At 38.7% G+C, this 26,162-nt stretch overlaps 1 protein-coding gene across 11 annotated transcripts in view; it reads right to left on the reverse strand.

Annotated features, from left to right (window-relative positions):
• The window catches only part of specc1 (sperm antigen with calponin homology and coiled-coil domains 1), a 77,879-nt gene that overhangs the window by 43,425 nt on the left and 8,292 nt on the right, over positions 1 to 26,162 (reverse strand). For 9 of the 11 annotated variants that reach the window (XR_003273677.1, XR_003273678.1, XR_003273679.1 and 6 more), the window contains exons 2-3: positions 19,007 to 19,188; positions 18,743 to 18,878 (exon numbers count right to left, since the gene is read on the reverse strand). Coding sequence is in view for 7 of the 11 variants with exons in the window: in XM_026182947.1 (XP_026038732.1) it covers positions 18,743 to 18,878; positions 19,007 to 19,165 (295 nt within the window). In the remaining 4 variants the exon portion in view is untranslated. Of the gene's footprint in view, positions 1 to 7,319; positions 7,898 to 18,742; positions 18,879 to 19,006; positions 19,189 to 23,174; positions 23,368 to 26,162 lie in introns of those variants that run through there. The other 2 variants (XM_026182945.1, XM_026182948.1) reach the window with 2 other exon arrangements.

Here is a 26,162-nt window from a genome sequence, read left to right on the forward strand (position 1 = left end):
AACATAAAATAAACCCTGAATGTTTACTACATTTTACTATGCACTTCTCGAAGCACCATCCACACGTGGGAGGCAAAGAAACACCTACCAACTCATATTCTAATGATGGGTGCTAATAAAGAGAGGCTAAATAGGTCTATGTGAGAGAGAGTCTGGAGTGATTAAGATCAGGCTATTTCCTTGAGAATGACTGATGCCAAGAATGGGACTGTGGGCCAGCCTTCCATTTGCTGTCCCTTCATCTTCTGTTTTCTTCTTGCTCTTAGTGAATAAAACCCAGATGGAGCACATGAACTCACTCATGTTTAGATCACCCACCTCTTTAACCATGACATCACCACAGCTGCTTCATGTGCACAGAGAAATGACACCAGTCTCAATGCCAGCAGTTAGCACATGCAAAAAGAGACACTAAATAGCCACTAGTATACAGAGTCCGGTAGTTACAGAACCAAGCCTTCGATGCAAGGCTCCATATCAGAGGTGCTTTGCACTCCAATGTATCCAAATTCTACCAATTACCATTAATTAAAACCACTTATAGTATGTTTCAGTTAGAAACATTACAGTCAACAAAAGACTGATATTTACATCTGCAATAATTTATATGTGGTGATGGTTTTGTTCCACAAGCTATCTATTCTGCTATGTGGATAAATGGAAATTCAGAGGCAGGGAGAGCAGAAGCAGGACCTCCCCAGGATCCAGGACCTCAGGAAAGTAAGAGCTGGGGTGGCAGTGGTTACAAAGTGGCTTGGAAATACATGCTGATAGAGTTTTAATAGCATGCTCTATATGAGATTTGGTAATTGGATGAGTAGCAGACTACTGATTGGAATTGAGATCAGCTTATTGTCTGGGATTTATGGCAGGTACAGAACAGGTTGAACTTCCTTAAGGTTACTGAGCATTTGGTATTACTGCTGACAGGTGACAGTATTTTTTTTTAAAACATTTACTACTACAGTTAGTTTGTTTCCATGACACTAGCTGGAGAATATTTATTATTTTATACTCAAACTACCATCCTAATTGGCTAAATGTGGAAGGACTCCCTGAGAAGAAAGAGTAAATTAGAATGTGGTCAATGATATAAAATATGATAGCTGAAGAGTTTTTACTGAGACAATATAGTTGACATGGACATGAAAAGGCACTTATAATATTATTTCCTTATAAATAACAGGGGTTTCACAAATGTTGAAGAACCAAGAAAGTAAACAAAAGAACTATTAAAAAAAATTAACCATCACGTTTTCTGAGAGTAAAACATACCACTTAGTTTACAGACTAATGAAAGAAAGAAAGTAGGTGTGTTAACATCACTAATTAGGTGTCCCTCCCATCACTAAATTCACACACCACATTACAGCAATTTGACTGTTCAGTCAAAGCGGTAATATTAACTGAGGGCATGAACTGCAGAGAAAGCACAGCACAGACTTTATAGTTTTCAGGGCACATTAAAAACTTGTACTTCTAATTACTCTATTAATGTGCAAGAACTACATTTACTTTAGGGTCTTCAAAGAATAACATTTCCACTGTGGGTGTGCAAGTGCAAACCTTTCACAAATCAAAGTTAAAGCAGAGATAGTTAGCGGTTATCTTCCCCTTAATTTATTACAGTCTTTGATGTAGGTTGGCTCAGATCCAGAATCTTTTATAGCTACATCTGAGAAGAACTACTAAATTGATGAAAAGGAGTGGAATGGGCAGGTAAATGACATACTGACTGTACCTCTTCTAGAAAGGAATAAATCTGCATGCAGCCAATGAGACCAACTCTTATTAATAGGGAGATAAAACTACTGGGAAAAGCCAGCTTTGAACAAAAAGGAGGGAATCTTTCCCAGAGCACTTTCACTGTTATATTCAGTGTATCGGGAACCGTTTTAGCCCTCTTGTCACAAATATTAACGTGTTGATTATAGCTGCCCTGGAATTTTCATATACAAGCTATACCACCACTGTTTATACAGCAACTACAAAAACAGCATGCATGTTATTGTGGAGATTGCCCACATGAAATAAATGTGTTGTTTACATTAACTAATTATCTAACTGACTCAAACAGAATGACTTCCAGTAGCGCAAACTTTTAAAAAAAAGTCATCACATTAATGCAGAGTGCAGGCTTTTTTTTTTTTGCTAATGAAGATAAGCTTTCAAATCACAGTAGGAGCCGTGTGGATGGACACAGTCCAGCACTGACCAGTCAACTGCAGCTCGCCTGACAGCCAGCCAGCTAAGAGGTGACAGAGTGCACAGTGAGCAGAATGCACAAAGCCTTCAATTTACAGAGCAGCAGGATCATGGGTGAAGAGTCATGGTGAAATAATGACTGCAGGTGGTCAAGTGTCAGACAGTTGGCACCTGAAATGACGCATTGGCACCGTCACCATAATAAACAAGCTTTGGAAGAGAATCTCTTACTGCCACCCAGCAGTCTTCTCCTCTGGCTTTGAGGAAATGTGATGTGCAGTTTTCCAGTCAGGTGGAAGAAGAAAGGAGAGACTGAAACACAGTCTGTGTGTTTGGACTTCCTGTTGTCCCACTGACAGGACATGAAATAGGTCAACAGGCGCCCTTCAGTCAGATACCAGGACTCAGGCATTCCTTTCTTCTTACCAAAGAGGAAGATAGACAAAACTGAGGCTCCATGACTGCCACACTGACTGAGCAGAGATTAGTGTGGATGCTGAACTGTGTTACAACAGCCAGTCAACCACTAAAAACTATTAAAATTCTTTTTTTAAAACATAAACATGCTTTGGAATATAGCACAAACATGTGTTTCACAACAATTCCTTAAAATTCCTCTTTTTTAAACTTGCTCTCATTCAAGGAGCATATTTAATGCAATAAGACAATTGATAATATCCAAATAATTGAAGCTCCTTCAAGCAAGTCTCACTACAGTCTAACACCTGTCTTAAAAAGCATTCAAGTACAAAGACAATTTGAATTGTTATCTGCATTTGGGATACCCCCCCAGAAAACAAAACACAACACCTTGTTCATGTTACTTTTACTGTTACTTTGAACACCAATAAATATTTAAAATTATTACTTTGTAACACCAGATTTTAAGAGGTTTTTGTTTTTTTAAACCAATATCAGAAAATGCTTCTAAGTGGTTGGCGAGCTGCTCTGCCATCAGGTTTATGGCAGTGCAATTGTAAAAAGTAGACTCCATTCAAACTTTTATTACTAGGCTGAAATTAAGGCAATGAACTGCTCATTTACTCATAGACACAGAGCCTCCTGGAAAGCATCAAGCCTCCCTAGTCTCCTCTGTAAGCAGAAGTGCAGAAAAATACCCCATTAATCTAACGCCCTTGGTGTAACCTGCCAGCAGGTGACATGTTAATCAACTCTGCCAGCAACTGACCGGGCAAACCTTCCACCCAGTCTTTGAAGAAGACATAATGTGTGCCAGACTGAGCTGAGATACTCGTTTCTGCCCAAAAAGTGTACAGCTCTGTGCTTCCTCTGCAACTCAGCAGGGAGGTGCACCGTGAGAGCTGGCAAGCCAAAGAGGGACACTTGGCCTGAGTTCTTTGGCTCCTTTAATCATCTTGATTGAATCGTTGCAACTGGCCTGCATGTGAAGACTTTTAACACAGCGCCCTTATGCTGATCCACTCAGCTTCACATTACTTATAGAGCCAATACCCTACAAAGAAATCCAATAGCACAAGCCATGAGCAGGCCAAGTGAGAGGGAGGATTTCTCTATGCATGGAAAATAGTTTAACACTGGACTCATAGAAGGATCATATGGCATTTTACATGCTAATGAGTTTAAGGGATCAGCCGGTGTGATGGGTAATAGGTTGTCATGAGTATTACTTGATTTAAGCTTCTGATGATTTCCATCTGAGCGTTAGTCCTTTAGAATGACTACTACTGACTTGGGCTGAATTAATCATCTGTGATTTGCTCTCCTGGAGTAATCACAACAAAGCATTAAAGCAACATATCCTGGAATTATTAAGGAAAAAAAATAGAAACTGAATTAGCAACTTTACAACTTCTAATCTTAAATTACACAGAGGAACTTTGGCAGTTTCGGCTGGCCAGAATTAAATGGATAATCAAAAGAAAGGAAACTAATTTTATATAATAACGCAATACATCTATGCACAGTTCAGCTTTAATGAACTACTAATGCAAATTCAAAATATGAGCTACCTCTAACCAAGTCTGCTGATTTTCCAGGGGACTGAAAGGACAACAATATTAGCCATGGCTCACAACGCACAATCACTCACAAACTCACCTTGTTCTCAGCACCACTGAGGGTACCGAGTGAGTGATCCTTGTTGTTCCATTTTCTAGTATGACCGGACACTAGGGTAGAGATTATTAACAAGATGACACCCAGTACAAAGTGACAGTTGTGTGAGCTTTCTTTGGCCTGTTGTTCTCAAGACAAAAACTGGGCTAACATTGACAGAAAGGCCAGGATTATCATTCCCAGACTGAGGATGAACCACAGCCAGCTGCTGACAGATATACAAACCACATCAAGTCAAGTTTGATTTGGTATGCATTGAACACACAATCACAGGCTTAGTGGCTTGCATGTCAGATCCAGCATTCTTGTAATGGTGTCCGTGTCATATATGTATTGTTAGTTGCTCTATCATAAATTTCGGAGTTTTATAAGCTCAGGGATGAAGGCAAAAAGAACAACAACAAAAAAGTATCAACTTTGATGTCCAGGCTACAGCCTCTGTTACACAAACAGGACATTTAGACAGCACACACGTCCCGTTGCAAACACAAAGTACTACAGCATGGATGGTGTATTTACTGTACCAATTGCCAGCTGCCACGGAAAATGTGACTGGTGTAACTTCCTCACAGTGTAACTTCCTCACGGTGTCCTGACTATCAGAAGTTGGACAATTTACTCTGATATGCCATTCACATGGCACGTTATTCCGTGCCCTTCCACATTCTTTGACTTGGAGCGAAAGTCTGAAATGAAACCGAGTAAAGCTGTGTGAATCCTAAAAACTTGAGTCCATGGAGCGTTCTTCTACTTAAATATACGAAAATACATCTTCTGTGTCAGTTCACAAAGACTCACACACAAACATACAAAAAAAATGTGTGAAAACAAGAAAAGAAATTTTCAATACTGAAACAAGTCTATTTATCCACACATACACTGTAGACAGCTAAAGGTAACGGCATTTCGATTGGTGTTTTAAGTCATTCCAAATTAAACATAAGAGCCCTGATGTTGCTGTACCACTAATACACTGAGTGTGGACAGAAAGAACAGTGTTATTGTAATGACAACATGCCAAAATGCCACATAAATATTAGGCTCCTCTACATTTTTGGCCATGTCCTCACACATTACAGCTACCTCCAAGCATTCCAATCAAAATTCTGCAGAGACCACAAATGTGTGAAATTCCCATTTTTGACCATATGAAAATCACAACAATCTATTTGACCTCATTACACAAACATGTTTTAACCTTTTTTTAAACAATTCCTGAGCCCCAAACATGTATAATTTATTGAGTTGTAGGCCCGAAAATAGACCCACTGTTATTGGACCATATTTCACAGATGATTCATCAACAGCCGACAGCTCGCTGACCACAGGTTTGGCTGCTCTCCTGGTCAGGAGAGAGGAAGCCTTGTTGCAGTAGTAGCCATCAGTGTGGTTTGCTCGTGATAACGACCCGCTTATCACTGCAGCAGACAGCTCACTCCTTAGACTTCCACTTGAGAGATAACACCATCAATCAAATCAGAACAAGTTCCTCCTGTTCCCACATTTCTTTCCATTCTTCAGGCACCAGAGCGGTTATTCGCTTTTTAAAATCCCAGTCTGACAAACCTCATCTGGCCTAACTGTCAGGGTGTATCAGAAAGCTAATGGAGGAATTACAAACTTCACTGTTTTTGTCCATCAACATATTGTTGTTTAGCAGATGGTGACTGGTGACTTTATTAAGGCCTAAGTATCTTTTTTTTCTGTGCATCATTTGCCTTATAGCTTTTGGCATATCTTGATGTCAAGAAAAGGCATAATAAAAATATTTCAATATTTCATTTGTGATAATAGCTCAGTGTGGGTAGTTAATAAAAATAGGCCCTTCAATAGCTAATATAGCTGAAGGAATGTTTAATTTCATAATGTAGGTTCATGTGGGACGCTGGACCAATCATCATCGAGTACATACTGCATTTAGTAACTGCATCGTTTAAGCACTTCTCTTAACTAAAAGAGAATAATTGATTATTACTCCATATTACCAGTTCACTCTAATTCATTTCCACCACGCATACTTCTACACTACCTGTAAAACTGTACTTTGCACCCACATGTTGCTTAGTAAACAGGTAACATTTTGTGAGATCAAAGGTAACATTAATTTCTTAGTTCTGCTTTTAAATTCAGTATCAGCAATCTTTTGTGTATAATGCATTAACTGTGTGCTCCATGCGGTATGTACACTGGAAAGACCTAATCTTGTCAAGCAAGCTGCAGCCTGCAACCACTGCCTTCCAATCTGAGCCTTCTGTGCTTTATCATCCAACAACACATGCCACTGCTATGAAATGATGCAGCTTACGCCCACGACTGATAAAATACTGTATGTGTGTGTGTGTGAGAGAGAGTGCGTGTCAATGACTTGGGTCTCTGCAGAGCCATGTCTAAACTTGCAAATATAATCACATAAGCGAATAAAGATGTGATTAATGTCTTTGTTTAATATTTTATATTAAGAGGCTCTGCACATAAGATGCTATGCTAATTTTGTTACAGAAATGTTGAAAGCTTAAGATGTGAAATGTCCTGGTTGTCTGAAGATCAGCACAAAGTGCTGCTGAGAGCAGTTCAGAGGGACTGAAATAGGAATCTTACAGTGGCACAATGAACTCGGGGATGTGAGCGTAATGATCTCCTCTGGCAGGTTCCCTCATGCTTACTGACAGGCAAACCTAACTCGGTACTTGCCCTTCGCATATATACAAACACAGATCTGTGCTGTCTGACTAAATGCAGAAACACACCAGATCCAAAACCACACAGACATAACGTAGAAGAAGAAAGCAGCAACAAACTTGTAACACGCTTAAACAGCTTCTGTAGCTCCAGGCCACATTCAGCCAGCGCTACAGTCAGCACTCATTAATCAGGACTTGTCTGTTAAATGTACTTACATATTGCAAATAGTATTTAGAAATAGTCCATCTTTCTTGGTTTGTTTTTTTTTTTAACTGAGAAGACAAACGAAACACAAAGATGTGATGCTGAGGTAAACCACGATACAAGAAGCAGACCTGACTCCGTTTCCTCCTGCCTCCCTGCTTGGTTCCCCATGTTGGTCCGCTCCGCCGCTCCCACACTCCACACCAGGGCAGACTAATCCAAGAGTCCGTGGCTGCGGGGGTAGAGGTGTGTGCGCGCGCACGAGTGGTGGGCTTGTTTCTTCTGTTCAGCACCCAAAATCAGCACCACATAGAGAGGACGCAATAAGAGATGTGAAATCCTTCTTATTCTTCCTTCTTTTCTCCTCTCTTTGCCAGGACTATACGAGTCTGTGTGTCTGCATGAGCATGTGTGAGGAGACGGGCTGCTGTCCCATCAATGAGTGAGTGTACGTGAAAGCGTGCGAGTTTGTCCTCCAGGATGGTGACAGTTTGTCACACTGGCAGGCGGGCAGGCAGGCAGGGAGCGTCGTGTGCACCTCATTATAGTACTGATGACTGGAATCAGCTCAGAGGAGGCGTGGCTTCCTCAGCCAGACACAAAACCCCCCGCAGAAACACACACTTTAACACACCTCCTCTCTCTGCTGCCAGTCAGTTTACTCTCACTAGTACCAGCTGAACAATGGAGAGATGATCTGTCCCTCAGTGGAACAAAAAAGGACAAGTATGAGCCAAAGAAGAGGGTGGAGGGAAGTAGGAAGGAAAGAGAAGCAGGAGCAAAGGAAAGGCAACATTTGTAATTTTTGGCAGATGGTGGCAGCTTGTCTTTTCTTTTCAAACTTTCTTCCATGCCTGCTCCCACATACAGATTTATAAAAATATAAAGAAGAGAAAAGTCTTCAAAAATGGGAAAAGGAGATGCGGGTGTGAGGAGTGTGTGTCAGGGGCCACCACAAGCTTTCACTAGCATTTTCCCTACAGTGCACCCAGCAGGGAACAATAGCATGTGCATGTATGTGGGTTCACCTACATGTAAAAAGCTGGGAGGGGGTGATGGTCTAGCTTTGGTGTTTGTTCTGTCTTCTCTCATTCACAATATAAGTACAAAACTGTAAAGGAGAATAAAGTATGATCAACTATAGTAGCCTCTTCTTTAGGCTCCTAAATGTTGAATAGATTAGAATATACCTGTGTGTCAAAATAGCCTGTACTCTAATATGTAAGATCTGACTCTGAGACCCCAAAACATCAAATGCACATGGATGTATTTCTTCAAAATTAACATTCATTTTTGCTGCACTATATTTTTTTTTTAAGCTACACGTGACACAGATAAGCACTGATATTTTTAGGAGTATGAGAGTCTCTGTTGCATAAGCTGAGAGCTGCTGGATTATTTTCTTTCTGCTCAAAAGAACTGTAGAAATGTACTGATAAGCAGAATAATAATGCAAAGGTCATTTATAGTTGTGCATTTTTAGTTGAATATAGTTTTGAATTAGAAAATATTATTAACAGAGAAGCCATTTAAAAATTCTCTAGTAGCTGCAAGGAAGATCTAGTTTGCTACACGATTCTGCCCACGTCAGCCTGAATATTCAGCCCTTTGATACAACACTGTACGGGTCTTTTCATATCATATGATTGTTGCATAAACTGCTTATACAGCTTCCTCTTCCTTTCCTAATATTTTCTTCTCTCCTCTTGGAGCAGCACATCCACCTTGGTAAACAAACATGCCTCTAATCCAACTAAGAATGTTCTCCTCACTGCAGGATGTTCATCTCTGCGGGTCCAAGAGACCCCTTTCAAAATTTGGCAAGACCACTGCTCTTTGTCTAGTGTCTTTCGGTGACTCGCTGGGGTCACGGGCTTCTACACAGAGGAATTTCAAACTTTGAGCCAAAACTCTGGCCAGCAAACCTAAAAAGCGCAAAATGCATTTAGCCTGAGTTGATCCCAGATACAAGAGCAAAGCTATAACTGCTTAACGTAAGCTTCTTTTCCACTGTATGCAAAATAAATAGAGAACACAATCATACCGTTTTATGATCATTATGGGAGACAAAAGGAAGAGATAAACAGTAATGCTACTTTTTTTAATACTCTCTGTAGATACGGTAAGCATATACAGTCCTGTGAAAAAGTATCAGCCTCATGTCTTATGTTTTATGCATATTTCTCACACAGATCATCATCAGATCATGTTCAGATATTAGACAAGGTTAACCTGTGTAAATACCAAATTTGATTTTTGGATAATAATTTCATTTATTAGGGGACAAAAACTATTCAAAGCTACCCAGTCCTGTGTGAAAAAAGTATTTACTGCATTTCTTAAATCACAAATTAATTATAAATAAACACACTTTTATTTATAAAAGTTAAATTCACACCTGATTACTGAAAACTAGTTTAATCAAAGAATCCCCTAAATAGAACCTGTCTGACAAAGTGAAGCAGGGCAAAAGATCTCAAAAAGCAACACATCTTGCTACAAACGAAAGAAAAGGAAACAAAGTCACTGACATGTATCAATATGGAAATGAAGTGAACCACAGTGAGATCCATCTACATCCATCCACAAATGGAGAAACTGTGGAACAGTGATGAACTTTCCTTGGAGTGACTGCACTACCAAAATTACATCAAGGGCACATGTCATACATATTGCCTTGAAAAAACAGCAATTCATGTAAAACTAACACTAAATATTATAAAAAGAACATCATACCAACAGTCAAACATGGTGGTGGTAGTGTGATGGTCTGGGGATGCCTCACTGATTATAATAGATGGAATCTATAATTCTGTATATAATTATAATTGCAGGGTTATAATTCTCTCTATAACCCTGATGGAGAGTGTCCAGTCATCAGTTTGTGCCCTGAAGCTTGGGTTATGTGGCAGGACAATCTGAAACACATCAGCACGTCCACCTCTGCATGGCTAACCCCCCCGGAAAATTACGATTTTTGGGACGACTTGGTCAAATGTTGCTTCTGCATGAGTTTGCACAGGGCATTCATGTTAAAAAAAAAACAAAACAAAAAAAACCAACAAAAAAAAACAAACAAAAAAAACCAAAAAAAAAAAACGCTGCACAACAAGAAGGGTGGAACAAAATTCCTCCACATTGACATGAATGACTCACTGGAAGTTATCACAAATACTTGATTTGCAGGTCTTGCTGATAAGAGTAGCACAACCAGTTTTTAGGTATAGGAGCCAATTACTTTTTCACATAGGGGCAGACAGATTTAGATAGCTTTTTCCTTTATTGAATGAAATCATCATAGGAGATTTCTTATATAAATAAATTGATTTGAGCCATGTAAACACTGAATTATATTGTAAAGGTGCAAAACTGTGTCATATCATATTATTGCCATATTCATATCATATCTTGCCTTTTGTATTTCAGGTTATCTTTGTGTATTATTAATTACGGCTTGATGATCCGAAACATGTAAGTGTGACAAATATAAAAATAAAAAACCCACTAAGGAATCAGGAAGAGTGCAAATACTTTTTCACTGCACTGTATGTCTCACGGCTTTTCATTGTGTGTCTGTTTGCTATGGCTGACTGCTTATGCTGAATGAGGTGTCTCAGTGGACTGTAACACGTTTGATTAATTTATCTGACATGTACTGTATGAGGAGTTCTAGGACCATACCAGTTTTCCTCCTGCCTGACGCAAGCAGACAGGGCCCTGCTGGGACCATGTGCTATGGCTGAGTGTGGTGTCTGGGTTGTGCATAGTAAAATTTACAGACAGTATGGGGTCCATAGTACCTGAAGCACACCTCTGTCTCCTGGCTCTGCAGATCATTGACCCTTAACCATTATCTGACATCTTCTTTTTCTTCAGACAGTGAATTCAGGCACTATTAGAAAACTGACACAAGCTATAAACTCATTAATAGAAAACAAAGTCAAACTCTATCAGGTTTAGCCAGCCAACCTCAACTCCATCACTGTATGACAGGCAAGTTCACAAAGAAGACACTGGATGTTAATGAATAACTATAGTATTCACACTAATAATGAAAACTTGTCTCTTGTAAATCATCTGCCTCCACCCAAAGAGTATTCCTCGAGTAGTGCTGATCATCACACCAATAACCTTTGCATAGCCCACCTATAAAAATACCCTCCCTCTATGAGAAAGCTTGTCAGTATAGTCTCCTGAGTTACACTGGGAAAGCACTGCACTGACATGTCATTAGGAGAATTGCAGAAGAAACACAAAACACATTAAGGTGTCTGTACTTAAAAATGTCCCGCTCTCAAAAACTCCTCATGTTGGTTGGAGTCGTCAACCTTGATGTAAAAAGCGACACAGCCTACAAAATCTACACAAAGGGAGTAAGAATGAGATACGATCCGATATGAGATCAAATACGGCAATAATATGACATGATGACAAAGTCTTGCACTTTTACAATACAATTCAGCTCAAATCAATTTATATAAGAAATCTCCTATGATATTGGCTGGCACATTATCGCAGGTATAACACATGATGACAATTAGATATATTAGATAAAAATGTATAAGAAAGCATCATATATGCATGTACAATGACTACAGCTACAGTACATCTCAAACCTATTTATACAACAAACCTACATTACATTATTATATTAATAAGAGATAACATCTTATGACAGTCATTGCTACTTATAAAGTCAGTGTTGCTCAATCTCTCTCACTGGTATAACCACTAAACATCACGTGACATGAAAACATGTGATCAATAAAGGATAAATTAAGGTGGATAAATCCAGGAGTAAAGCAATGTGAATTTTGTCTAATAATAACATTAATATTACAAAATATCATAATAAATATTAGATTACGATAATCGGATATTTAAAAAAAAAAAAAAAAAAAACAACCAACAACAACAACAACAACAACAACAACAATCCCTAACTAAACAAGAACTCTGATCACATCAGTGACCAGAGTGAACACATTGGCTGCACAGATGTGAAAGAAAGCTGTGATCCTTAGATGCTCCCATTTATAAAGTTATGCATTTTCAGTCCCGAACATGCTTTTTATTTATAGAGCAGGGCAGCTTCATCTCCCCTGTTCTTGCTCACTCCACAGGGACCCCTCTGAGTGAAAGCTTTACTGAATTATTGATTAGGAGTTTTAAATAAGTCATCAGGATGAGGCTGGGTTTTAACCCGTTGTCTAACAGCATGGCACAGTTGGTAAAGTGCCAGAGGGGATAAGGGGATAGACTCCATTAGCAAAAATAACAGTTTTGATTCATTACTATGACATGCTGTGAGGGTGGGCCACAGCTTGCATGGGACAGACAAAGGTGGGTTAAGACTGGCAGTCAGAGGAGCTTTTTTTAAGAGACTGCTGTGAGTGTGCCTCTGCCCCATGACTCCATATTTTCCCCCCATTACATCTTCCCTACTCAGTATGACTCCATTCTCTCTAATCTTATGAAGTAATGCAGTGTTTCAAGCAGCTCCAGAGTGATGCATAATTTGCAATACAAACCCAATAACTAAGCAGATAATAACTACACAGAGATGATATTTTTTTTCAAAGATTATAATAAAACAGTTTAAATCTATTCAGTTCTATGGAAAGAAATATCACAGATCAGTTTCTAAAAAAGACTGTAGACTGTTGCATGAAGGTGAATTTGCTCCCTAATTAGCGCAAGAATTATGTTGTTTATCTTCCAAAAGTGTGCACGATATCACATCTGACCCACTTCTCATGAATCTCCAAAAATAATAAATTATGCATTAGTTCTTATTCAACAATAATATTCTTTACTGACTTTTGCAAAAAAAAAAATATGAGGTTACCATATGGGACAAACGACTGTGCACTGCTTAATCGTTTCCAAAATCCACGTGTGTGTGTTTTCCTTTTTTTTTTTTTTCTTTTCTTCTATTTTTTTTTTTTTTTTTTTTTTAAAGGAAACTGAAACCTGCCTGAAACCACAGGCACAAAATATAGGTGAGAAAAGACTCAATTTACTGTTTGACGCATGTGATGACAGTTCTGCTGCAATGTGCCTTAGAGCCCAGTAAGCCTTGATAGCTTGATGGCTTCATGTCAGTACGTAATGTCACTTATTCGCTAGGGAGCAGCTCATGTGCTTATAACCCACATGAAAGCTGACGGTATCACTAAGGCAAGCCTGATGACACATTACAGCATCAAAGTCAACATTTTTATCCCAAAATGTCACAATGCAAATGTTGAATATTTCACTTCTCTGCACACTCAAAAAGTAAATCTTCAAGCAGATATTTACTCTCCTTCCACATCAATAAATGCAAACATCCAAGACATTTCTGAGCATTACATCACAAACGGTTTGAAAGGCCACAAAGCATCACCCCAATCTATATTCAAAGCCTGTCATTCCCCGCTGTGAGATTATTTTGGAATTCTGATTTAGTATTGGAAGCAGCAAGCTAAATGATAATTGCCGAAAGCTGTATTCAGGGCTGACCATCGCTGCTATTTCATGTGTCACATTTCATTCTCAGCATGCTCAATGGCTTTGCTTTTTTGACACGTTTGACACATCCACTTGTGTATCTTCTTATGTCTTGACATGCTCCGCCTCACTGCAGGTGCAGAACAACACAGATGGCCTGAAGGGAATCATACAGCAAAAACATCCACTCTTGTCACGTTTGTCCTACAACTACACACAAGGTCAGAATATGCCTGTTAGCCTGGGGTTCTTTTAAGAAGTTAATCTCAACTCAGTGAAAGCAGAGTTCATATTTTGATGAAATCGATTTGAAGAGACGAACATATTTGGGGATTTGGGCACATAAAAAAATGAAGATGATAAAATCTTTCAGATGTTTTCATTTCTGCACATGAACTAGACGCCAGTTAAGATCAGCAACTTGGCTGAAAAACAATCTAAGTGATCTTTGTGTTACACAAAAAGATTATATTTTCGCTGATATAAAACACAGTCTTACCCTCCTGACAACCAGCCTATTCATTTATGTCCTTTGTAACGGACACTTGTTTTTGCTCTTATTTTTGACTTATTCGAACTACCCTACCAAGTCCTGGTTTACTAAATAGAGGACATCCTGGGCTTTCCACTGATATCTTATCTGTTTTTTGGGTGGCCTCCTTTAGCTCCAAAGAGGCAGGAAATCACAAAAAAGTTCAATGGGAACATTCTTTTTTTCCTTGGTTCTCATTTGAATATGACAGCATCACAACCATATTTTAAAGAGATTTTCCTCTACGGTATATCTCTGTATTCAAATGGAATTGGATACTAGAAATTTCCAAGCAAAACTAGGTCAAAGCAAGTTTGTAATGAATTTATCATGAATAGCATAAATTGGGCATCTGTTCTTGTCCTTGGGTGTGAAAATGCTTTGAAAAAGCAAACTTTGGTTAATTAGAGCTCAATCCGGTGAAAGCTGATCATGGTCTAATTGTGTATGAAAGAACTGAGAGCCTCACTTGGCTGTGGTTTCTGAGCTCCTCGGGAGTCTTTTGTCAAATAGAATTCAATTATCTGCGCTTCTGCACAAGAGCCCTTTGAAGAAGAAATTCACCAGAGCACAGCATCCACACACTGTTTGGATGGGCTGCCATAAACAAACACAGCTTTCTCCCACACTAAGGGTATGCACAACATTAATTACTGCAAACAAATCCCTGTCATTATCACCCATCATATTTGTTCTACATGTAATATGCATTTTGCCATCATGTAGCTGTTCTGTTTAATAGCCAATGCAAAGTTTAATATCACCACACAAGGTCATGGATAACAAGATACTTGCATTTGAATTTACTAAAAGGTAAAAAGTACTACACTGAGCCACCATATGCTCCCCAATTAGCATTGATCATTTAGTCAACACCATCTTAGCGCTAAAACTAAACCTAACATTCAACCTAGACATCTTTCAGTCTGGGCAGAATGTCCTATTTCAAACATTCAAATGTTCATTATATAGCTACTGCTGACCCTGTGCATTCTGTTATTGAATAGCCAAAATTTTAATCACAAATTTACAAATGTTTAATTTTTCCTCTCTATTTCATCCAAATACTTATCAATAAAATCTAAATTTTATGTAGTGAAATGTCTCACGAACCCCTAATACTTCTCAGCAGCTCTTACAATTATGCTCTTGTTTACACACCATATTTATTAAAAGCAGTGTTGTTGTACAAACCGGACTGCATAAAAGTTGGGACACTAAACAAATTGTGAATAAAAACTGAATGCAATGATGTGGCGATAGCAAATGTCAATATTTTATTCAGAATAGAACGTAGATGACAGATCAAAAGTTTAATCCAAGAAAATGTATAATTTCAAAGGAAAAATATGTTGATTCAAAATTACACGTTGTCAACAAATCCCAAAAAAGTTGGGACAAGCAGCAATAAGAGGCTGGAAAAAGTAAATTTGAGCATAACGAAGAGCTGGAAGACCAATTAACACTAATTAGGTTAATTGGCAACATGATTGGGTATAAAAAGAGCTTCTAAGAGTGGCAGTGTCTCTCAGAAGCCAAGATGGGTAAAGGATCACCAATTCCCACAATGTTGCGCAGAAAGATAGTGAAGCAATATCAGAAAGGTGTTACCCAGTGAAAAATTGCAAAGACTTTGCAGTTATCATCATCAACTGTACATAACATCATCCAAAGATTCAGAGAATCTGGAACAATCTCTGTGCGTAAGGGTCAAGGGCTACTGTGATACTGGATGCCCGTGATCTTCGGGCCCTTAAACGACACTGCACCACAAACAGGAATGCTACTGTAAAGGAAATCACAGAATGGGCTCAGGAATACTTCCAGAAACTATTGTCAGTGAACACAATCCACTGTGCCATCCGCCATTGCCAGCTGAAACTCTACAGTGCAAAGAAGAAGCCATTTCTAAGCAAGATCCACAAGCTCAGGCGTTTTCACTGGGCCAGGGATGATTTAAAATGGAGTGTGGCAAAATGGAAGACTGCTCTGTGGTCAGACGAGTCACGATTCGAAGTTCTTTTTGGAAATGTGGGACGCCATGTCATCCGGACCAAAGAAGACAAGGACAACCCAAGTTGTTATCAACGCTCAGTTCAGAAGCCTGCATCTCTGATGGTATGGGGTTGCATGAGTGTGTGTGGCATGGGCAGCTTGCATGTCTGGAAAGGCCCCATCAATGCAGAAAAATATATTCAGGTTCTGGAACAACATATGCTCCCATCCAGACGTCATCTCTTTAAGGGAAAACCCTGCATTTTTCAACAAGATAATGAGAGGCCACATTCTGCATCAATCACAACATCATTGCTGCGTAGGAGAAGGATCCGGGTACTGAAATGGCCAGTCTGCAGTCCAGATCTTTCACCTATTGAGAACATTTGGCGCATCATAAAGAGGAAGGTGCGACAAAGAAGGCCCAAGACGATTGAACAGTTAGAGGCCAGTATTAGACAAGAATGGGAGAGCATTCCTATTTCTAAACTTGAGAAACTGGTCTCCTCGGTCCCCAGACGTCTGTTGAGTGTTGTAAGAAGAAGGGGAGATGCCACACAGTGGTGAAAATGGCCTTGTCCCAACTTTTTTGGGATTTGTTGACACCATGATATTTTGAATCACCATATTTTCCCCTTAAAATGATAAATTTTCTCAGTTTCAACTTTTGTTCCATGATTTATGTTCTATTCTGAATAAAATATTGACATTTGCCATCTCCACACCGTTGCATTCAGTTTTTATTCACAATTTGTTTAGTGTCCCAACTTTTTTGGAATCCGGTTTGTAGCTGGAAAAATAAGACATCCTAAAATAGTACATCCTAGCAACATGTCTGACTGAGTATTTGTCTCAAACAGACTTATTATAGTTTTGTATTTTCTAATTAGTTTGTATTTTTATTTCATTTTGACTTTTCCTTTTTCAGTTCAGTTAGTTTACAGAGTGGATTTTCTTGTTTCAGTTTAGTTTTTATCATTTGAAAATGTTTAATTTTATTTTAGCTTTTATTAGTTCCAGTGTCAGTTTTAGTCTTTTTAATTATTGTATGCAGTAACCCACAGTTTTGTAGACATCCAAAATCTTAAGAAGCATATCCACCAATGTCTCATCAGGCAAGATGTAATAAATTTTGTTTTTACCAGACTAACAAAAACTTAAACTAAGGATATATTTTCTCTACCGAGGGCCAGTGCACAAAATGTGCAAAGGCCCAATTGGAATTGCTCTGTTTATTCTTTTTTGTAATGCAAGTTTGTTTTCAAATTTCACAAATTGTTTCAGTTAGTTTAAATTTTTCTCAAACATCTATTTTTTTACTAAAATGTTTTTCATATCACAGTTTACAGTCTTAGTTTTGAGTTTCATTTTGTTAACTATAACAGCCTTTGTCCAAGTGCGTCTAAACATGTGATAGCCGTAGACAGAAAACTAAATGGCACTTGATGTAATCTAACATAATTTTGCCAACTGTAGAAATGTTTTCTTTGATTCATAAAAAAAATTTGGATACTTATTAATTAAAAACAGATAAATAAATGAAATTTTGTGAACAATAAAGAGATCTTAATCCTCACTCTAACTGTGTAAAATGAAGACATTTCATAGGAAATGTCATGCATTCATTATGGTAATTGCTTCTTGGATTTACAGTTTCTGTCAATCTGCTGGTTGTATCAGCTCTCCTCTGACTCTGGTCTTCAGATTTGGGGAAATGAGGTCTGCCACAAGAACAGTAGATATTAGCTCAAGGAACTTAAGTCATCTTTTGCTAATGAAAATGCAAACAAACAGAAAAACAAACAAACACAAAACTCTACAACTAACAAACACCATGTTGAAGTTAATGTTAATTACACTTTTGCATTTTTAAAGTTGAAGTTTCACTATTTTTTATCATTTGCCCAAAGAGATTAAAAATAAATACAAGGACATTAACATATAAACAGCTAAATATACTGTTTATTCCAGTCCCACTTCAGATTTGGTATTATCAATCCACATAGTTATATTAGTATCCCCCCATCACTCAACCTTGACCTCTCCTCAAACCCAATTTCATCCAAAACATATCCTGCTGTTCAATTTGCTGAGCAGATGTGAGAAGAGACAGGTCATGAATCTGTCCAGTATCTAATGTTTGGACCAAAAGCTTGAGAGTCTCAGTACTTGGCCACCTGCACCTCACTAGTACCAACAAATTGTGAAAAAAAATATAGATACAAAAAATAAATGAATAAAAAGGGTAAGAAATAAAAAGAAGCATTTGTGAAGCTGCCAGTTCCCACCAGTAACTGGGAACCCATAACAGACAACTTTAGTAATGAAATGTGGCCCTCTAGTGGCTGCAAATAGTTAGCTCTTCAACTCTGACACAAAATATGCACTCTATGAATAAGAGTGCATATTTAATTAATATGTACTCTTAATTATAATAATTTATGAAGACATGCATCCTTTTCCTTTCATATTTTATACTGGGTCTTTTTTTCTCCTAAGGAAAGTTTCTAAAACTAGTTGTTGAAAGTGTCCCACCTGACAAGCTGCGAGGGCGGGCCTCAGCGAGATCAGAAATGGCTCCTGTAGTCACAGTCTTCTTCATCCGGGAACCGGAGGCAGTAGCTCCTGGTGGAGGCTTTGTCAAGGCATCATCACTGCTGGCTCTTTTCAGCTAAAAACACATCTGCGCTTAGTAAAAGTCATGCAAGTCTAATAAAGTTCTTCTTAATGTTTTGACATGCTTTTATTTAAACCAACATTAGCAGGGTTAATCTGTGTATCACTGCACCTGTGACTTACCTTGCTAAGGCGCTGATCTGAGGCCAACGTGTTGGAGGATCTGGAGGTCTTCATGGCTGAGGAGGTGGTGGAGGCAGAGGACGTTGAGGGGGCCTGCCTTACTCGTTCCTGGAGTCCAGGCTTGGGCAGCCCCACTTTGGTGGCGCCCGCTTTCATCATGGCTAGGTGTCAGCGGACTACACCTGAAAAAAAGTCCAGACAAAAGCGGAAGTTATTCAATATGGTAAAACGATAATGAATAATAGATAATAGCATTAGTCTAAGTATGTAGGATCTGCAGTAGGTGGGCAGATTTTCCCAACAGATGGTCAGGACAGACTTGGTCAAGGCTGCTTTGTTTTAACCGCTGAGCTCTACTCCATCTCCCAGAGGCAGCAGTGAAATATGAACACGACTTGCCCTTTAATAGAAAAAGCAACTGAACAACAAACACAACTCTGAGAGCATGATATGACACCGCCTGAAGCCGCTTAGGCTTTTAGAAATCTTTACAGTCATTGTTATTGTGATTATTATTTTTATTTATATAGTTTATATATTTTTGTTATCATCATACTGTGTTCATCTTTATTTTTCATGTTCATGTTTCCATCTTTCCTCCATTTGTTTCTTTATTATGCTTTATTTAACTGATCTTAATTTACAATTATGTTTATCAAACACTAAACTTTAAAAGAATATTCGTAGAGTTCTGCTAAATACGCTAACACATACTCATTGGCTTTACTGTATGTGGATAGATCATGCCTACTCATGAGCTAGGAAAGACCCTGGATAATGTTTCCCTCCAATACATATAAAAGGAAACCCTGAAAAATAGGCAGCACATTTTCCTCAGGTTATAAGATGACTATAATGGATTAGCACTGACATGTGATATTTATTACTGTTCCAAAAAATACTAGCCAGGAGGTGCCTCTGCAGCGAGCTTAAGTTATTTTAGCAGAAACACTATTGAGCCACTTCCTGTAGGAGGGAGGAGAAAGAACACAGTCTCTTATCTGATTTGTTCATACCAGCAGCACTGACCAAGACTCCACTTCATCTCCACACCAGTAGAAGTTACATATGCAGTGTGAAAATGGCAGAAGTGGCTGTATAAGAAATATGGTAAAAATAGGCCTTTTGCAATTTTTCTTATTTTCTGTCATATACAGGATATACTGAGATACGGTGTACTGATTTTGGATGTTCATGATAAACATGGCCAGTGTTTGAAGTAATGAAACACACGAAATACCTGTGAGCCAACAAACAAACAAACTACAGGCATCAGACGTCTCTAAGCATCATGTCTAAGACACTTTTTGTTTTCCACTCTTGGATCATTACATTATCAAAAAGAGGGAATAACTCTTATACAATCTCAGAAGACACATAGCTACTCAAAACCATGAAATGATCAACTGCACCAAGGCTCGGTACAAGTTAATAAACTCATGCAAAGCTACTTGAGTAAAGTCCTGGGATAAAAATATGAAGCTGGAAAAGACACACACAACAGGCTCCCTTTAAAAGCAGCACAATAATATAATATGATGTGGTCAGGGTGACTGTTAAAGGTTTGCATTTGATGTGGGTAATGCGCTCATCTGAGCAGCTGAAGGAAATGGAGGTCAGAGTGCAAAGACAGAGCATACTGGTAAAAAGGTTCGGTAGCTCGCAAAGGGTTGGCTGACTTATTGATCGTGGTTGTGTGGTAACTTGATTATCTAAGAAGCAGAGGACTCTTGATGAGAATAGTACTCTCTAGTCACTTAAGCCTGTACAACCATGACTTCCCAACAGGAAGGCCACCTTTTTCCCCCCCTCCAGTCTCAACTATTTATACATTTTGTACTGCAGTGACTGAACTGCTGCATGTGTGTAGCAATTTAGAGCAGGACAAACGATGCTGCAGTAACGAGTAGTTGGCACATACTTAAGATAATTTCACACTGTAAGTACACTTTTAGGTGCTTAGGTACTGGTTAACAGCACAATATATTCAGTTGCTTTATTGACTGTATCAGAGCATGTGTTTTCCTGCTGGCCCATCATATGATACTTCGGGCCTCTCTAGGCAATATCCCATGACTAGCTCCTGCCTAGCCTAGCAGTCTAACACTTCAGCCGTGCTGTCTCACCTCCCCTCAGACACAGATTACATAGCTATGGCACCATTCTCTACAGAGCACAAGCTGTGCCTGTTTCTCAACCTGCCCTGAACACTTTGTAGGCTAAATGAGGAAGTGAGATACATTTGAGGATGTTTCAATCCAGGATGTATAATCGTGTTCCTGTTTTGTTTTTTGTATTTTTTTTTTTTGGGGGGGGGGGGGGGGGGGGGGGCTGTTACTATAAGGGAAGTAAAAGCTCTAGGCAAGCATTTTGAAAAGATAATAAATATGAAAGGATAAGTGTCTAAACTTTAACACTGATACATTTTGTTTCCACTTTCCTCGACCACTGCAGAAGTCTGCATATACAGTATGACCTTTCCATATTTCCTCTGCAGAGACAGGATTCTCAGGGGCCAGAGCCCTGTCCCACTTATCTTACAACGACCCAGTTGTGAAAACTAAAAAAGTCTTTGAGAGACAGCCAGAAGTAACTTTAAACTTGAACTAAAAACTAAGACAGTGAGAATCTCCCTGTAAACAGCACATTAGCCAAGAAAGATGACAGTCATTTAGTGGTTTTATTACACTGCATCTTGCTGAGTCTAATGAGACACATATGCTGGATGATGACATTATGACTTCTTCATGATTGGTAAAAAACTAAATATGGAATCTGCTCTAAAAAACAGCCATTTTTGAAAGGCAAATATAATTTGCAGTCACCACAGCAGTAAGTAATGGGTTGTCATCTGCCTTAATTATATTGCTTCCAAACTTGGCAAGATGATATAAAGGCTGAATATGGAACGGAGAGGAGGAGGAGTTTCTCCAAATTTCTGACAGTTGCTTCTAGACTGTGCTGCTAGAAGGAGATAAGAGGAAAGCAACTGACAGCAGTCATCAGTCTGGGCCTGGATAAAACAATCACATACACATCATGTGATCTGATAGAACTTCAGGAAAGAGGACAATGTGCTACCATTACAAAACCAAGAGAAGCACTGAAATCAGACCAAGATGAATTATATGAAAAGTCAACAAATTCAACCACACATCTTAATTTGAGGTTTGACAACTAACTTCCTGCATGCTTCCATTTCACTTAATCTCATAATTTAATCTTAATCTACTGCATACAAAATTCAATAATCTATTTTACTTTTGTTAGCTACATTATTAAATACAATCCCAAATGAAAGGAATTCATTTTACAAATATGTAACTTTGCCTGCTCAGCTTGCCATGACTACAAATAGTCTCCAATCATAGAGAAAAAAATCCACGCTAATGGATCTTTGCTCATTCTCTGCCCCTAAATACAGACTCTGAAAAAGTACAGGACAAGCAAACTGCTCTCCACTTCAAATATTTAGTGCATGTAGAATATAAATGAACTACTGCATCAATAACTCACAGTGCATAAGAATGAAGATCCTGTCTATTCATTTTAAGCAAACCTTAATGAAAAAATGAAAACATAGGTTGAAACTGCAGGTCCTGCAAAGGAGTGGCTGCAAAACTTGTTGCCTTCTTGTGATAAGACTCTGTTGCACAGAGTAAAGTCTGGTGTGACTGGATGCCACTGATACAAAGTTCTTTTTGCAGAGTTAAGCTAACGTATGTCTTTACCTCCAGACCATGGGCACTGACAAGACTGCTTCACTGACCAGCAGAAGCAGCAGCATGAATGATTCAAGAAATGATCAAATATAATGCTTCAAACCGCAATGGACACATAAGAAACAGAAAATAAGTTACTAGGTTAAATGTCACTCTGAATCATCACATCCTCTTGACTTCTTTCCTGTCTGGCTCTGTGGTTAGCAAAAAGGCTTGAGCTAAATAATATACAATAAGGATAACATATGGCATCCTCTGTTAGCCACTGTTTTTAAAACTTCCCTTCCAACAGATCATGGTGGTGAATTTACTGGGTTTAAACTATTCTATAGTCACCAATCTTATATTAAATTCAAAGTAAAATCATAGGAAGCTCTAAAAGAAGCGAGTAATGAAACAGTAATGGCAGATTGTTGACAAAACAAAAGACACAGCAGTTCACTTACGTTTTTGGTGCTGGGCGCTGTCCTATAGTCTACCTTGTGCCTGAGTTCCTTGCAGCAAAAATGAACAAAATATTTCTCTGTTGTTATGCTCTAAAGAGGCTGCGGGGGGAAATGCAGGGCCAGGAGCAATGGCTTTCACCTCCATACAGCAGTCAGGATGAGGAAGTACTGCAAGTTGCCAACTGCTGTGCTATATGTGCTGTTGCCGCTTTCACTCTCTCATACAAAAGCAAATAAAGGAACTGTCTCAGCCATGGGCAAGTTGTTCTCCTCTCAGTTTTTCCAGACAGCATGAAAGGGGGGGGGGGGGGAAAAAAAAAAAAAAAAAAAATCTGGGATAGGCTGGAAAATGTACAACATTCAGATTTATTTAACCTGAAACTGTATGTTGTGAAAGAGAGCATCAGTAGTTTGTTTTGTTTTTTTTTTTAAAAACATGCTACTGGAAATAGATTCTGGAAACAGATTTATGATACTGTTGTGCACAGTTTATTTCTAAGTTATCTGTAGGCTTTATACACATAAATAATGGCCACTGACACTGACAAAGCCAATCTTTGTCTCAGAAACACACCAAAATATGAGGGCGGCTGATTTGTGGAGGGGTCAGCATTTTATGCTCTCCCATACTGATGTAATTTGGATCCCACAATGTACAGCATGCCAAGGCCGTGGAGCATGTGGGCAGAGTGTACGGCGCTCTGGGCTGGGCTGGAACAGGCTCCAGTTTGTGGCAAGTGGCAAACTGAGGAACTTGGTCTGACCACACCCTTATGCCACCACAAAACCTGCCTTTTAAAAAGGGGGATTCAGAGAGTTGAGTTGAGTTAGATGCTCAACATTTTTTTTTTTAAAGGCACGCAGTTTCACACTCAGATTCCAAGTGTGATTGATATACATCTGACAAAAACATGCTTTCGACGACATGGATTCTGATACTACCATTGTCACTCCCTACATCATAAATTACAGCCTTCTAGTGTCACAACGCCACTTTATTCCCATGATTATTCACCATGGGTGGTGACCTGTGTCATTATTGGACCTAACTACCTAACCATGACCATACGACTGTCTTTTTAAATCCTATATTTTGATGCTGCAAACAGAGTTAACTTCTTTTCTTCAATATTCATCAGATGACTGTAAAGGTTCTAATTAGCAATGGTAACCATGTTTTCTATCAACATCTATTCTTAATGGATTGTTGTAACACTGAGCATTGCAATACACTAAGTCATGAATCAATCTCTCTTTATTCCAAATTACACAGGAATGCAGAATACTTTATAATAAAATGAACCAAAGGACAGACGTAATTAGGCAACCCAATGTATTCCAAATCCAGCAAGTCGTAGACAAGTTTAATTTAGTTGCTAAGAGCGATTGCTTTTACTTTAAAGGCAAATGTTCTCCATTTCCAGTTTGCATTGCCTTACTTAAGTTTCCATACAGCTCAGAGAGTAGATAGCAAATGTTTGTAGACAACTTTGTGCGTTTCATGTAAACTACAAGAAACTTTTCTAGTGTCTCAAGCAATGACAAGGATCTGGCCCCTCCACTAAATTTCCTGGACTTTTGAAAGCCCTAGCCTCCAAGCAGGGACTTTTTAGAAGTAGAAAAATACCCAGGACTTAATTTAAACATTAGTTTCCACAGTGGAAACAAAGCTTTCATGCTCCCAGGGGAAAGTTCCTGCAGTGGTAAAGTGGGAAGATTGTTTACTGTCTTTTTCTTCTTCCCATACATACCTTGTCATCAGCTTCTCCTTTTTATCTACAACTGAGAATATTTTCCAAGACGGTGCTGCTTACTTGGAGTAAACAAGAAAATAAACTGTGAAGGTGAAAATAAGGAGGCCTATGACTAATTATGATGACTATTTTTTTCAGCCATACAACAGTTGCCTTGCACATCAGGACGTTCCTATGAATTTCTGACCAAAATAAGCTTCCTTGCCATCTGCATAATATTAAAACCAAACATGTAAATGTTAAATATGCAAGCAGGAAGTTGCAGACCCCTGGAGTATGAACCATGTCAAACATTAATAAATAATGATGGTACATAAAACCATGTGGCTGGTTGCTCAGTGGGTGACACGTCTGTCAGGGGAATTCCTGTCATCATATAATACAAGAGGCCAGGCAGACAGACTTCTGAATACCACAGTTCTCTCATAAAACTAAATGCAGGCACACAATACAGTAAACACCAAATGCTTGTCCTCCTCTTCCTTTTCCACCTTCTGTGTAGAGGAAAAAGCACTGAGTCAGAATCTCCACGAAGACACAACACTGTCACATGGGATGTAAAAACAAATACAAGATGTTCAATGATTCAGTCGGGCATGTCTAAAAATACAGCATTTTCCATCATCACTTGGCATTTGAAAATTGAAACTGCTCACAAAATTAGCCTAAGGCAAATAGTAGGAGAATTACAGGATTACACAATCAACATAAAATTAACTTAGACTAACATGAAAAAGTAATATTAGTAACAGTCCAAACAAACTTGACTATGGCTAGATCCCAGTTTCAAGATGTGGAAGCTAGCTTAGAAAATAACAAAGTAGCTTAACACAATGAAAAAGTTACAAATGTCAGTGTTGTCAAATCTCTGAAATAGACATTTCTAAGAAGAATGAGGTGTGATTTCATTATGTATATAATACTATACTGTTGAGGGGCAGGCAGTCTGGTTTTTCATTTTATTGGGGGAAATAACATTAGACTGTTTTTGATAAAGCCTTTATGTTTAACCTTCTTGGTAATACTGTATCTGAGAATCTGATCCAAACCACACCAGCGCCAAGATTCATGGATTATATTAGCAGTTGCTAGTCACTACTGATGTAGCAACTGGTGAAACCTAATATAGCAATGATGACGTCTATCATTGGAAGCTACTTGGATGCTAATCATAGTAGCGAAAGAGCACTGTAACTAAGCTTCTTACAAATGAAAGCAGAGATTATCTGTGTGT

Source organism: Astatotilapia calliptera, chromosome 10 (assembly GCF_900246225.1).
Source record: "Astatotilapia calliptera chromosome 10, fAstCal1.2, whole genome shotgun sequence".
NCBI classification, from domain to species: Eukaryota; Metazoa; Chordata; class Actinopteri; order Cichliformes; family Cichlidae; genus Astatotilapia; species Astatotilapia calliptera.